This window comes from Peromyscus leucopus, chromosome 1, assembly GCF_004664715.2.
Source record: "Peromyscus leucopus breed LL Stock chromosome 1, UCI_PerLeu_2.1, whole genome shotgun sequence".
NCBI lineage: Eukaryota > Metazoa > Chordata > Mammalia > Rodentia > Cricetidae > Peromyscus > Peromyscus leucopus.
Window position 1 is genome coordinate 5,160,761 of NC_051063.1, and position 14,476 is coordinate 5,175,236.

Here is a 14,476-nt window from a genome sequence, read left to right on the forward strand (position 1 = left end):
GCCTGTGAGTTTCTGGGTTCAGGATCTCACAGAACATCTTGTGAGGCAATTGAGAAAGCCACATGATTGGGTAGGACCTATAGGCTCAAGTCATCCTGGCGACAGGCCTGGGCCAGCTCTCAGATAACCCTGGGAAAGATCAGTGTGGCAGGTTGAATGTAAAAATGGCCTTGGTTTTCAGGCCAGTGTGTCTCTACACCTGGAGAGAGGGAGGGTTAGAGTTGCTCTCCCAAGTCCTCAAAACTGGGCTGCCCTGTGACTTCCTGTGCCAACAAGAAGTGGGAGTGATCAGTCCCAACCTGAGACAGCAGGAGACTGGGAGCTCTGCACCCAGCCCCGGACATGCCTGTCTTCCCTGCTGGAGGATAATGTACATGACATCACCGTTGTCCCCGGTGAGGCCCCACACATGCAGCCATGGTTGGCAAGGCTGTAGAGCTGGCCTGCCACTGAACACAAGTGCATGAGATAGTTTCTGCCAAGTCCAGGTCAGACCAGACCTGGCCAGGCAACAGTAGACTGGGAACAAAATGAATGTTCTCTGTGATGTAGCAGAGGGTCTGCCTCTTTGTTATAGGCATAGGTTTGAGTCTAGAGGGCATGTGATAAGATTTCTAGACTTAGATCCCTGAGTGAGGAGTTAGACCAGGGACACATGGGTATTGATAGACAGGGACAGCTATTAGTAAGAGAAAGGTTCCTCTGAGAATGATGTTGGATAGACACCTGGGACAGCTCAGAGGCTCAAAAGTGTCGAGCAGTCTAACATCAGGGCCCTTTATAGGTCATTTGCTTAGAACATATCTTTACCCACATTTGTCATGGGTATACGGTGCTACTCTGTTCCTTACCTGTAGCCTGGGTAGGGAGGTTCCCAGTCTCTGCCCACTGGCTTCTCATGTTAATCTTGATGTCTCTTTCCCCATGTCCAAATCTCCTGGAATAATCTTTGGGGGTAGCCTGATCATCTAAGACCAGCAACCATAGGCACTGTCTGGGGCTTAGGAAAGAGACATTCCAGAGCATAGCTTGTTGGCATGCTAATCTCTGAGCTAAGGAAGAACCAAGGTCTCTGACCTTCAGCCCTCCTGTGTCTCTCACCCTCTTTGTTGTAGAATATTATTTTAAGAAGTGTTACATTTCTTTATGCTATGGAACATTTGTCTAATGATGCAAAGATATGTTGCATTCTTTTTTTTTCAAATTGATTTATTTTTATTTTATGTACGTTGGTGTTTTGCCATGGATATTGGGTCCTCTGGAACTGGAATTACAGACAGTTGTGAGCTGCCATGTGGGTAACTGGGAATTGAACTCGGGTCCTCTGGAAGAGCAGTCAGTGCTCTTAACCACTGAGCCATCTTTTCAGCCCCGTGTTGCATTCTTTTATGTTGCACCTATTTAACTCTGTGAACCTGTGTTACTTTGCCTGTCTAAAACACCTGATTGGTCTAATAAAGAGCTGAAGGGCCAATAGTGAGGCAGGAAAAAGGATAGGCAGGGCTGGCAGGCAGAGAGGATAAATAGAAATCTGTGAGGAAAAGAAGAAAAAACAAGAGAACAAGGAGAGGAGGATGCCAGGGGCCAGCCACCCAGTCACACAGCCAGTCATGGAAGAAGGAAAGAAAAGAAATACAGAAAGAGAGAAAGGTAAAAGCCCAGAGGCAAAAGGTAGCCAGGATAATTAGTTAAGAAAAGCTGGCTAGAAACAAGCCAAACTAAGACTGGGCATTTATAATTAAGAATAAGCCTCCGTGTGTGATTCATTTGGGAACTGGGTGGCATGCTCCTCTCAAGGAGTAAAAAAACATCTCTTCTTCCTTATCATTGCTATGAGTTGTGCCCCATCTCATCAAGGGGGGGTGTAATATCATAGGACACTCAAAGGCCAAAACCACAGGCTGTCACAAGCCATTGCCTACAACTTTTATTAGCCAAGAGAAACTTTATCTGTGTTCCTACATTGAGACCCTCATCCTGCCTGCACCCTTCCTTCACTCTCCTCAGCCCTTTGCTGGCCCTCCCCTCCAAGCCTCATCTAGCTCTTCTTCCCGGGAATTTGTGAGATTCTATGACAGGCACCTAATACATCTGAATATATTTTCACCTGTTAACCTGTCTACTGTCTGCTGACTTGAAAGACTCTGGAAACTTCAGAGGCGAGAGAAGAGAGAGATTTCCCTTTCCCCTATGGGACACTGAAATTTCAGAACAGGAACAGAGTCAGGCATGGTGGCACATCCTTGTCACCCTAGTACTTAGGAGACGGAGGCAGGAAGATCAGGAGTTTAAGGTCATCCTCAGCTACAAGGGATTTGAGACCAGCCTGGGAAACAGCCAGGGAACAAGCCAGGGAACTGAATTCCTACATGGTTCCTGCCTCCAGATTCCTGCCCTGATTTCCTTCTGTGATGAACCAGGAGCTGTAAACTAAAATAAAACCATTCCCCTCCCAAGCTGCTTTTGGCCATGGTGTTTGTCATAGCAACAGGGCAAAAGGGAGCCTCTTCCCTCTGAGTCCCAGTTTCCTCTTGTGAAAGATGGGCCGAGGATGTCTCTCTAATTATTGTTGGACATTCAGTCTCTGTGGACTGTGCAGTAGAGGCACTCTGTTCACATGTTGGCTGCCCACTGCCCTTTACATCCTAGTACTGTGATTACTGTACTAGAATGCATTTGAGTGGACTTAAGAACCCCATTTGTAAAGACTATGGCACTGTCATGTGATGTGTCACCAGAGTTGTGACTGTGGGGAGCTTCAGGCTAGTGGCTACGGCAAAATGGAAGTTTTTGAATCTTCTTATTTTTTTGCCCTTGTCGCCCTTCCTTATTGCAGGTGGAAAGGAGATGCCCGAGGGCTGAAGAGACAGTTGGCAAAGTGCTTGCTTTACAAATACAAAGACCCGAGTTTGGTCCCCAGAGTCCATGTTAAAAATAAAGTCCAGCATGATGGTGCGTGATTGTTGTCCTAGGCCTGGGGAGATGTAACAGGCAGATTAGACTTGCTAGCCTAGTCTACTTGGTGAGTTCCAGGCCAGTAAAAAGCTTCTGTCTCAAGGAGGAGGGAGAGGAAGAGAAGAAGGAAGAGGAGGAGAGTACCTGAGAAACAACATCTGGAATTGTCCTCTACATGCATGTCCATACATGTACAAGCACACTCATACACATCCTTGCACCAATATGTGCCTGTGTATACATCAAACACATACGCACACACACATGAAATAAAAAGAGATGCTTAAACATAGGCACTTCATGAAGCAGTGCCAGGAGCCGGGGTCACACCAGTGAAAGAAAGGCTCTTTGGTCTTTGTAGATTCTTCAGCTGGAAACAGCCTTGGGGATCTGAAAGGAGTCATGGTCATGCTGTTGAATGGCACCAGGACCATGTCCATGTTGTCCAATTGCAAGGATTCTGGGAAAAGACAGAAGAGGGGGCTGGAGAGCAGTGAGGGGCTACTGTGGTCTGAAAGGCCCCATTAGAGAGCCCCTTTGTATAAGTAATACAGGGTTTTAAATTTGCATCTCTCCCATTGCTTAACCCAGACAGCCTTTTCTTGGGCTTGGGTGGCTTGTTTGTTAACAGTTCCAGCAGGCAGTCTGGTGTCCATGTGCTGTCTCCCACACACCCAGGAGTGCTGGGGACACACGCCAGGGTTGGGCCATGCATGCTTTCTGCACTGCTCCCATGTCCCTCGGGTGGGGGAAGTCACCTTTCAGGATTAGAGTATGGGGGGGGGGGACAGCAAGAGGCGGAGCTGACAGTTGGCCTGTCCACCACTTTCGAGTTGACTTCTCAATAGTAAGCATACACGTGGAACAACAGAATGGAAAAAACATACCCTTGGATGCAGTTTGTTCAAGTTAAAAGACACCTAGAGTCAAAGGGAGACATTTATGAATTAGAAAAGCACATTAATAGCAAACCAAAGGGAAGCTTAAGAGTGAAGAGGAGGGAAAAATGGGTGTTCATCTTGGCCTAGTGGTTATGCCAGGGTCAAGGTCTCAGTTGTTTCATGTGGAAGCAAAGCTACCGTTGCAGAGGTACTTCCATGTCATTGAAATGGGTCTTCTGTCAGCTATTGCTGGTCAAGATCATCTCTATCTTTGTATGAGTGTCCAGGGGGAGCATTACTGGGGGCTGGGATGTTGGTGTCAGTGTCTGGACTGGTGCTGTTGACAGGTCCATTGGTCATGTTGACTGGTCCCTCGGTTGTAGAGACAGGTCCATTGGTCGTATAGACAGGTCTATTGGTCATGTTGACAGGTCTATCAGTCGTATAGGCAGGTCCATTGGTCGTATAGACAGGTCTATTGGTCATGTTGACACGTCTATCAGTCGTATTGACAGGTCCATTGGTCGTATAGACAGGTCTATTGGTCATTTTGACACGTCTATCAGTCGTATTGACAGGTCCATTGGTCATGTTGATACATCCACTGGACGTGTTGACTGTGTTGTTACTGAACATGGTTGAGATGTTCTGAAAGACAAAGGACAGGAACGCATCAGTGTCCTCTGTAGTGAACTTCAAGAAAGGTAGTAACTTCTTTCCCTTCCCCTTTCCATGCCTGGGGTAGACCCTCTCTTGTTGATGCTGGGCTTAGTCACATGACTTTCTTTGGCTAAGGAGATAATAGTAATGGGGGTATAAACAGAGGCCTTTGGCATATTTGCCTACTATGGCTTGATCTTTCTTGCTGCTCATTGGAACAGAAAACAGGCAGGAGTGACCTGACCAATAATAAGTGGCCCAGTTTCCCCCCCCCTATTCACAACCAGCTTTCTAACTGCCAGACACATGTGTGTGTCTATGCAAGATCCCCCAACCACTGGGTATCTCAGCAACCAACTGTCAACTCAGCAACCCCAGCAGATTAGAACTGCCTGCTGTGAGGCCCAGAGGCTCATGAACTAAGTGCCTGTTGTATGAGCTATTACATCTTAGGACTGGATTTCTGAAGTTACCAATGGATAAATGATATTTAAAGTAAAATTTAAGCCTAACAACAGTGTCAAGTTAGGATTAGACCCACACAGAAAGGACTGTGTCTATCCAACCCTGTGCTAAGTAAGACTGTGTATCTATTTATGTGTGTGTGTGCACAAGTGCATGAGCGTACATGTGACTGTGTGTACACATGTGTGGAGGCCAGAGATTGACACCTTGTGTCTTCCTCAGCTGCTCTCCACTTTATTTTTGCGACAGGGTCTCTCACTGAATCACTGGAGCTCAATGATTGTCTGGATCAGCTGGCCAATGAGCTCCGTCTGCCTGTCTTTGTTCCATCTCCCCTGACCGCCAGTGCTGGGGTCACAGACATATGCTGCAGAACCTGCCTCTTGATATGAGTGCTGGGGGATCTGAACTCAGGTCCTTATGCTTGGACAGCCAGCACTTTACTGACTGAACGAACCGTGTCTCCAGCCTTTAGTGAGGCCCCTTGCCTACACTGAAAAGCTTCTAAAAATCTTATGGGCCTGGTCCTGGAGAGGCCTGATCTCAAAATGGGTGTTGGTAGATTTAGAGAGAGGTCTGTTTAGAACACAAGCGAAGATGAGGCTTTTGTCAAGTTGCAAAAGCCATATAATCTGGTACACAAAGCATCCCCAGAGATTTTGAGGGACTTGTACTAGCAAAAAGCCCACTAAATAGGAACTGGTGTTACTCAAAGTACAAATATGATGAAGTAATTGCCCATCTCTCCAAATATGGGAAGGTGGACTCTTTCTTATGAGAAAGGGAAAGTGTTGTTGACAGTAGCCAAGAGACTAGAGGTCAAGACCCCGGGGAACAGTGGGTTAGGGAGACACATCTAGGAAGCAGGACAAAGTAATGGCGGGTCCTTCCTCAAAGCTGAACTGATTCCTAAGCAAGGAACATTCTCTGCCCCCATGGGGGTCATATTACTTCTCAGGATTAAATAAAAAAAATACTTTATTTGGTGTGGATGGGTGTTTTGCCTGCACTCGTGACTGTACACTATGTGCATGCCTGTGCCTGCAGAGTGCAGAGGGAGCATCAGATCTCTTGGGATTGGAGTTACAGGCAGTTGTGAGCTGCCATGTGGGTGCTGGGAATTGAACCTGGGCCCTCTAGTCAGTGCTTTTAACCACTGAGCCATATCTCCAGACTGCTCCATAGGATTTTAGAATTTTATGGAGCAGTGACCATCCTGAGCCTCTCATAAGGTCTTTCTCTATTGAATGGGAGAGAATATTTGACTTATCTGGTTCTTGTCTCACTAGACTCTGTTGGGTGTGTTGACAGAACTTGTTTTTATTATTATTGTTTTGTTTTTTTTTGAGACAGAGTCTCATGTAGTCCAGATTGACCTCAAACTTGCAAAGTAGCCAAGGATGACATTGAATTTCTGATTTTCCTGCCTCTACCTCCTAAGTTCTGGGATTACAGGTGTATACTACCATGCCTAGTTCATGCAATACTGGAGATCAAATCCAGGGTTTCTTGTATGCCAACCAAACTCTCAGCCTACATTCTCAGCCCCCAGATATTTTTAGTTTCTAGGTTGCTGTGTAAAGAAGATCCATATTCTATTCCAAAACTGGACTGTGGACTTCAAGCATGGTGATGGAATTGGATGGGATATTTGGGACTCCTGGGATGGGGATAAACATGGTTTGCTTTTTTTTTTAGAAGATTAAATCCATCTGAGATGAGCTGAAGAGCAAGTCATGTATCACCATACAAGTAGATGATACTCAGAACCAAGAACCAAATAAATCAGTGGTTCTCAACCTAATGCTTGGGCCTTTTAATACAGTACCTCGTGTTGTGGTGACCTCCAACCATAAAATTATTTTGTTGCTACTTTATAACTGTAATTTTGCTACTGTTATGAATTGTAATATAAATATTTGATATGTGACCCCCCAAAGTAAATGCTTGCTGTTTGAAGGTATTTGGTTTTGAGGTAGTTTGCTATTCACCAAAACTTATCTGATACACCCCATTCACTCCTCACTTTTCTCAAACTCTAGTCACCTCTTGCTAAACCTCCCCAGAGTAGGCTCTGATTCCTGGAATAAAGTCCAACACTCACCTTAAAATCGGTCCAGCAGGCAGCCTGGCACCCAAAATGTGAGATCATACAGGTGATGATGAATTCCAGGAGGGCAAAGGGGAGGAGACCCCCAGAGATTGCCTTCAGACAACCCTAGGGGCAGAGAGGAAATGGAGGCGTTTCAGTCTTTAGGGTTGACTGGATGACAGTCTACATTTGTTGCTCTCCTAAAGTCAATGCCGTATGCCTCATCTGGAATACTGGAGGTCCCCTCTGTGTGCGGCGTTTTGGTGTGGATGCTACCTTTACGCACCTTTGCCACATCCATTCAGTACACCTCAGCTTCCACCTGTCAGCCACTGCATTTCTTTACTGTGGACTTTCACGGCCTCAGTTGCCCACGCTACTGTTTATACCACAAGTTTGAAGCTCAAACAATCCTCTGGAGGGAAGTCTTCCATTGATGATAGGTAAGGGTTGGTGTGTAAGTACCCTAGATTCTTGGCCCTGAGTTCATGTTTACTTCTTCTCTCTACATAAAACTTCTTGTTTTAAAGTTTACTTCTGAGATGACCCCTAACTGTGATGTGCCCTAACAAGTACCCTGACTGTGAACCTATATGAGGGGCTGGGGTCCTTACTGTGGGTTGGTGATGTACCAGTGGGGATGTATCGTCGGCTCTGCTTGGCTTTGGCCGTCTTAGCTTGATCTCTGGGGTCTTGCCTGAATGAGAGCTTTGAGCGCAGGACCGCCCTCAGTGTGCTTCCTGCTGTGGCCTTACATTGTGCATTGTGGAGGCAGAGTTCTAGGAGCACTTTTCCTCCCCACTCTTCTCCTCCAGCAGATGATGGGACCCCAGGATCTGGCTTCAGGCCTATTGGAATCTTAAATTTCTGTTCTACTTCTTTGTCAGTTCATCCTGTTGCCTAGGGCTGGACTCAGATGCCAACAACCTTGCCTAGGTTCCTGCCATGTCCTGTCAAGGCCAACTTCTGTCAGTTAGACTAGGCTTCTTCTGGGGCCTACAGGGAATGCTCTCCTTTTGGGGACTGTCCTCATCCCTGTAGTTAGGTCTCTTGCTCTGCCAGGTTTCCTTGGTCTGCTTGATTAGTCCTGAAAGAGGACCAGGTCGCAGCTTGAGACAAACAACCATATCTCCACCCCCAGACCGTTTGCCTCTTAATCTCAGAGTCATCACTTGGTGGGAGAAACATTGTGATTGTCTTAGCAATTGCAGGATTTTGGAGGAAGTTATATAATTTATGGATCATACTAGGATGGAATTCTGTTGCAATTCCTTCCTGCTCAAGAAACAATCATGTAAGCTCTCTTAATCTGAAGAAGTGTTGAGACCCATCAGCTGTAATGCTCACCGTCAGTGAATTAACATCAGCGTTGGAAACACACAGATCTACAACGATAATAATGACGCCCAAAAGGGAGAAGATGGAACTGATGACATTCATGCCGATGTTGGTGATCACCTGAAGGACACGAAGGGAGAGGAATGTCACAGCTCAGCATTTGGGATGACCCAGGACAGATCAAGAGGAGCAGGGCAGAAAGGAGAGGGCCAGGCTGGTTGGAGCAGAAGCCTGTTAGTTTACCCCGGGGTCGTGAGATACTGATTGCTCATGCCATGTCTCTTTAGGGCAGGAATCACCCATTGGGAGAATATCAACACCTGGCTAAGCAGCCGAGGGAGGCAATGAGATTTGGAAGGCTGTTTGGAGGCAAGGTGAGGTTGCTGGCCTGCTCTGCAGAAGAAGCAGGGACACCAAGCTTGCCTTGAGAAGAGACAGTAAGAAGATAAGGTGTGGTTGATATATTGTGCAATTGTGCACCCCAATAAATTTATCTGGGGGTCAGAGAACAAAACAGCCACAATATTAAACATAGAGGTTAGGCAGTGGTAGCACACATCTTTAGTCTTTAATCCTAGCATTCCAGAAGCAGAGAGCCATCTGGATCTCTGTGAGTTCAAGGCCACATTGTAAATATCCAGGCATGATGACACACACCTTTAATCCCAGGAATTGATGGCAGGAAGCAGAAAAGTATATAAGGCATGAAGACTAGGAACTAGGGGCATTTAGGCTTTTTAAGCTTTTAGGGTTTTGAGCAGCAGTTTAGCTGAGATCCATTCAGATGAGGACTCAGAGACATTTAGTCTGAGGAAACAGGGTCAGCTGAGAAGTTGGCAAGGTAAAGTTGGATGTGACTTGTTCTGTTTCTCTGATCTTTCAGCATTCACCCCAATACCTGGCTCTGGGTTTGTTTTTATTAATAAGACCATTTAATATTTGTTTTACAGGGTGAGCCTGGGGCTGGAGCCTGGGTTGGCAAGTTTGGCTGGGGAAGATTTTTAGATGTGAGGGTTCTGCTTCACCATGTTGAGATGTCAACAAGCTTTAACTGTTTACTGCTTATCTCTACTCAGTCTGCTTCCTTTAGTGGGGTTCTGGGGAAGAAAATAAAGAAGAATCAGCATGTCATATCTGGGCTGAGTCTGGGGCAGCTGTCAGGCACAGAAAATGAAGCAGAGATTTCAATTAGAAGTCAGACATCTGAGCAAGATGGAGTCTGGAGAGGCCCAGCAATGCCACACCTCTTGCTTGGCAAGGGCAATGGATTTTCCAGAGGATGTAGGTGGTGTTTGACCAGTCTTGTTGGGACATTGAAGGGCTGTTAGAATTCTGCCCTTACTACAGTGGCATGACCACACATGTGCAGTTCAGGAGTTAAGCAAAGGACCTTGTGTCTTATGTCATCAGGGTGCATTGGTGACTACGCGTGTGCGGTGTGGTCACGCAATCAGTGCATGTGTGGTGTAGCTCCGTGTGCAGTGTGGTCACACAATCAGTGCATGTGTGGTGTAGCTCCGTGTGCGGTGTGGTCACACAATCAGTGCATGCGTGGTGTAGCTCCGTGTGCAGTGTGGTCACGCAATCAGTGCATGTGTGGTGTAGCTCCGTGTGTGGTGTGGTCACACAATCAGTGCATGTGTGGTGTAGCTCCGTGTGCAGTGTGGTCACGCAATCAGTGCATGCGTGGTGTAGCTCCGTGTGCAGTGTGGTCACGCAATCAGTGCATGCGTGGTGTAGCTCCGTGTGCGGTGTGGTCACGCAATCAGTGCATGTGTGGTGTAGCTCCGTAAGCCCGCCTGTGCGTGTTCACCGGGAACCCTTAAAAAGCCAGACGTAGACCCCACCCTCTCTTTCTCCCCCACTATCGTCCCTCTCTCTGCACATGCTTTCCTCCCCAGGCCTGGTTCTCCTCTCCCTTCCCCCATTCCTCCTAAATAAAGCTCTGAATACTGATACTGGGTTCTGTCATGACCGTGACCTTTCCATGAGGTAGCCAGTGCCATAACCAGCGCTGTTTACTGTTCATTTTATTGGTGCTGAAGACTCGAATAGGCCATTCCAACCTCTTTGCATCTGGGACTGAGCGTTGGAAACCTATACAGAGGTTCATTGGACCTACAACCGCCCACTCCGCTTTTTTTCATTTGCCCAGCTGCTGGACTGCTCTGCACATGTGCTGCCAAGATTAGTGAGTCCCCCGCCACTTCCCACGACTGTAGCCTGAGCTATATTCCTTGCGCCAGACCCCCAGGGGGTCCTCGGCTGCGTACCATGACACATTCAATCTTGATGAAGTTTTGGATGCTGTCTGGGCCCCGGGGGGTCCTCCGCTACATACTCCCCAGCCTTTGCCCTTTTCGTGATGATGATTGTGTAATTTGTGCTGTTAATGCTGGTCCACAGACTACCTATTCTCAAGGATGCTTGAAATAGGAGCCTGGGGATCCTGTTTGTTATTTTAATTTTTTCTCTCTCAGCTGCAGCCATGGGACGTGGGGGCTTCCTTCTCATGGTTCCATTCCTCCTCTGACAAATGCCTTAAATATCCCCAGATACCAATAAATTTGGCTGTGTAACAGCAGCTTCAACCCCGATATTTCACAGGAATTATCTAACTTCTGCCAGTGAATGGGCAAATGAAAAGAATTACCTTATCCCCAAGTTTTCTACCTAAGCCCTGAACCCTTCTCCTCTCCATTTCTGATTCTTTCTCTGCCATGTGCAACCACTTCTGCCTATCTGACTTCTACTCTCCTCTTATCATTGGGCAGGCTCTCTGGTATTGGGCGGGATCTCCAGTATTGGGTGGGCAGCTTCTGCCCAACCCTGGCTCACTCCTCCCACTCATTCTCAAGCGACCCTGAGAAGCACAGATGGATCTGAAAGCAGGCTAGGATGCTTGCAAATAAGTTTATGATCAGGACCCACATGGGGATCACAGTAATCAGGATGGCTCTTTAGTCAGAGATCAGTTTATAGCCTGCCTCCTGGTGGGTCTTCTTAAAGCTATCCTCAAGCCAACAGATTATCAAAAAATTTTTTTTCAAGACATGGAATAAAATCTGTCTCATCTTCCAGACCTCCCTGATATAAGGGCTAAACCTTAAGCATCTAGAGAGCAAGGCTCCTGACCCCACAGGCGGAAGTTTAAGCTGTGGCATTTGAGGTATACCAGGGGAGAGATGGAAAAGCCCAAGAACAGAATTGCCAAGTGCTGACACACGCTGTCTGACTGGCTCATGAAAGCCGCTGGGTCCCTGTTTTAAGTGTGGGGGGAAAAAGGCCACACGGGCTAGTACATACCCCGCCAGGCTATCAACTGAGCCTTGTTCAAAGTGCCACCTAGAGAGACAACTGGTCAGCTGACTGCACCAGGCACCAAGGGGCATGGGAGCATCAAACTAAATCCTCCAGCAGACCTCTAGGCTTGGCTATGGCTTGCAGGGAACCCAGAATGCAGCATAGAAGCAGTCCATTTCTTTCCTCCTGGATACCAGAGCCACTTACTCAGTCCTGTGGTCCCACCTCTCCTCGTTTCCCTATTGTTGGGGTAGAGAAGACAGCCTTACCCACCTCACCAGACTTAATTGTACTTTCAGGGTTACTTGATGGGAAAAGATTTTCCAGCTAAGGTAGGAGCTTTCATTTCACTGCTCCCTCCATGTGCCTCACTCCAGATCTGTCACAATGCTTCTCCTCCTCATGCACAGACAGGGCCCTGCTCTCTGCCTTGTCCCTAATTCCAAAGAAATAAGTTCTCATGCACCATAAGCTTTTCTCTTCCTGGTTCCCTCTCCTAATTAACTGCTTAGTTAATTGTTACAGGACCACACAGAGCTGGAGTCCAGGGATCATCAAGTAAGAAACTGTAACAGTTAAAAGGTATTTATACCCCCAGACCCAAAAGTGTCTGGGCTCTACAAAAACAGACTTTAATATAACCATCTATTACTGTTAAATGCTCTCAACAATTGATCACCTGTGTCTCCTGGATGCTAAACTAGTAAAGGAAACAGGTGCCTTAAAATAATCTGTCTCTGATAAAGCTTATCTCAGGTTAAAAAATTAAAAACATGTTCCAATCTCTCTGTCTCTCTCATTTACACTAACCAGTACAAGCAGAGTACCAAACACTACAATGGTCATCAGCCCAAGACTTTAATTTTCTCATGCCTGCTTCTTAATATGTTCAAAATTTATGGTCATCAGCCCAAGACTTTAATTTTCTCATGGCTGCTTCTTAATATGTTAAAAAATTTTCCCAAGCTCCAGAAACCAGCTTAAGTCCATCTGGACAGGTCAGATCTACTTCAAGATAAGTGCCAAATCCAAACCTTCCTGGAGCATCCTGTCAGACACAAAAGCACCCAGAGTGCCAAGCCAAGAAAGATGAACAGCTCTGAGACAGCAGAGGACAGCCCACCATCCCAGGATGCCTGTTTACCTCAGAAGCCTCCTTCCCTCCCCGCCAAGAGCCAACCGATGTTCACCAAGTCAGCTGGAAGCAGTTTTTCTGGGAGAAACAACACCCCTATTCCTGTTCACTCGCTTTTTTATAATAAGCAAAAAGTCTGGAATGTTAGAATTCTGCCCTCAGTCCAGCTGCATGGCCACACATGCACAGTTCAGGAGTTAAGCAAAGGGTCTTGTGTCTTATGTCATCAGTGTGTGCTGGTGACTACGTGCACGAGGCATGGTCACGCAATCAGTGCATGCATGGTGTAGTTCTATAAGCCCACCTGTGCATGTTCACCGGGAACCCTTAAAAAGCCAGACGCAGACCTCCCTCCCCCCCATCTTCCCTCTCTCTGCACATGCTTTCCTCCCCAGGCCTGGTTCTCCTCTCCCTTCCCCCCCCATTCCTCCTAATAAAGCTCTGAATACTGATACTGGGTTCTGTTGTGACCGTGACCTTTCCATGTGGTAACAGCACCGTAACCAGCTCTGTTTATATCATTCATTTCAAGGACAATGTGAGATGACGTGATGTTGGGGAGTCGAGGGGGTGCTCCTTTTGTAAGACAGACCCAGGTAGCAGAAACTGGACTTGCAGACCAGGGACTAGGAATCTGGAAATGTTTTTGTGAATAACCCTGCCCTTCATCTACCACTTTCCTTAAACACAGAAGCCACGTAGAGGAAATAAGGGAAAGGGGGTCCTGGAACCATTTATGCTAAGGCTCCATAAGGTTGCAGCTCAGGTCAATGGACAACCATGCTCTTCTCTGGCTGTTGAGATGAGGAATACTACTTCAAAGGTACAAGGGGACCAAGGGACCTATACCTTAGGGTTGGGGCTACAGTTGTTCCAGATATACTTGTTTATGTCCAGCTAATGAGAAAAGTAGGAAATACCTTGGGGAGATGACTGAAACACATGCTCATCCCCATTCGGCCCAGGCAGGTCTGGCTTTCTGTTTAATGCAGAACACTCCTAGGTTATTGCACAGCAAATTTTCATGGCTTTTCCAAATTGCTAAATGCTTTTTGTTTGTTTTTTATTTTGTTTTGAGATCTGATTCATTATGTAGCAGTAGCAAATGCAATGGATTTCAGCATAGCTTCGGAACCAGAGAATTCTGGATTTAAATCCCAACTCTGTCTCATATTCCCTGTGTGATTTGAGGCAAAGTCTGACTTTTCTCTTGTGACAGGGCAAAGATTCCTCCATCTTGTCTCAGCTGGAGCCATCTTTAATTCAAACCCCTCCTCCCCATTCTCTGCCCCTATCATGAAACATCCTGTGGAAAGAACCCAACCTTGTGCTAGAAACTCAGAGTCTTGTTGCTTGCAGTGGTCTGGGCCTCTCTGACACCCCATCTAAACTTCCTTCAAAAAGTGTTATCTGATTTGTCACCTCTGGAGGTAACCCTGGTTAGGGGGCCTTCTGTTTAGGACACAAAAGAAAGGCTGGGCATGGCTGCTGATCCAATGTCTGGGATCTATGTGAGATCACTGGACGCCCCCAGTCTGTTCAGGTGTATGAGTGTGTGGTGGCCATCTTGGTTGTCTTTACTATGTGCCTCTCTCTGTGTGTGTCTATGTGTTTCTGTCAGTTCTGTTTCCTTGTATTGACCAGTGG

General features: G+C 46.8%; 1 protein-coding gene across 3 annotated transcripts in view; it reads right to left on the reverse strand.

The window, feature by feature from the left end:
- Positions 1–3,876: 3,876 nt before the first annotated feature.
- Positions 3,877–14,476, reverse strand: part of Ms4a18 (membrane spanning 4-domains A18) — a 42,457-nt gene continuing 31,857 nt past the window's right edge. For all 3 annotated transcript variants that reach the window (XM_037202814.1, XM_037202806.1, XM_028884350.2), the window contains 3 exons: positions 8,401–8,511; positions 7,066–7,179; positions 3,877–4,484 (listed from right to left, as the gene is read on the reverse strand). In XM_037202814.1, the coding sequence (XP_037058709.1) occupies positions 4,080–4,484; positions 7,066–7,179; positions 8,401–8,511 (630 nt within the window). In that variant the 3' untranslated portion in view covers positions 3,877–4,079. The remainder of the gene's footprint in view (positions 4,485–7,065; positions 7,180–8,400; positions 8,512–14,476) is intronic.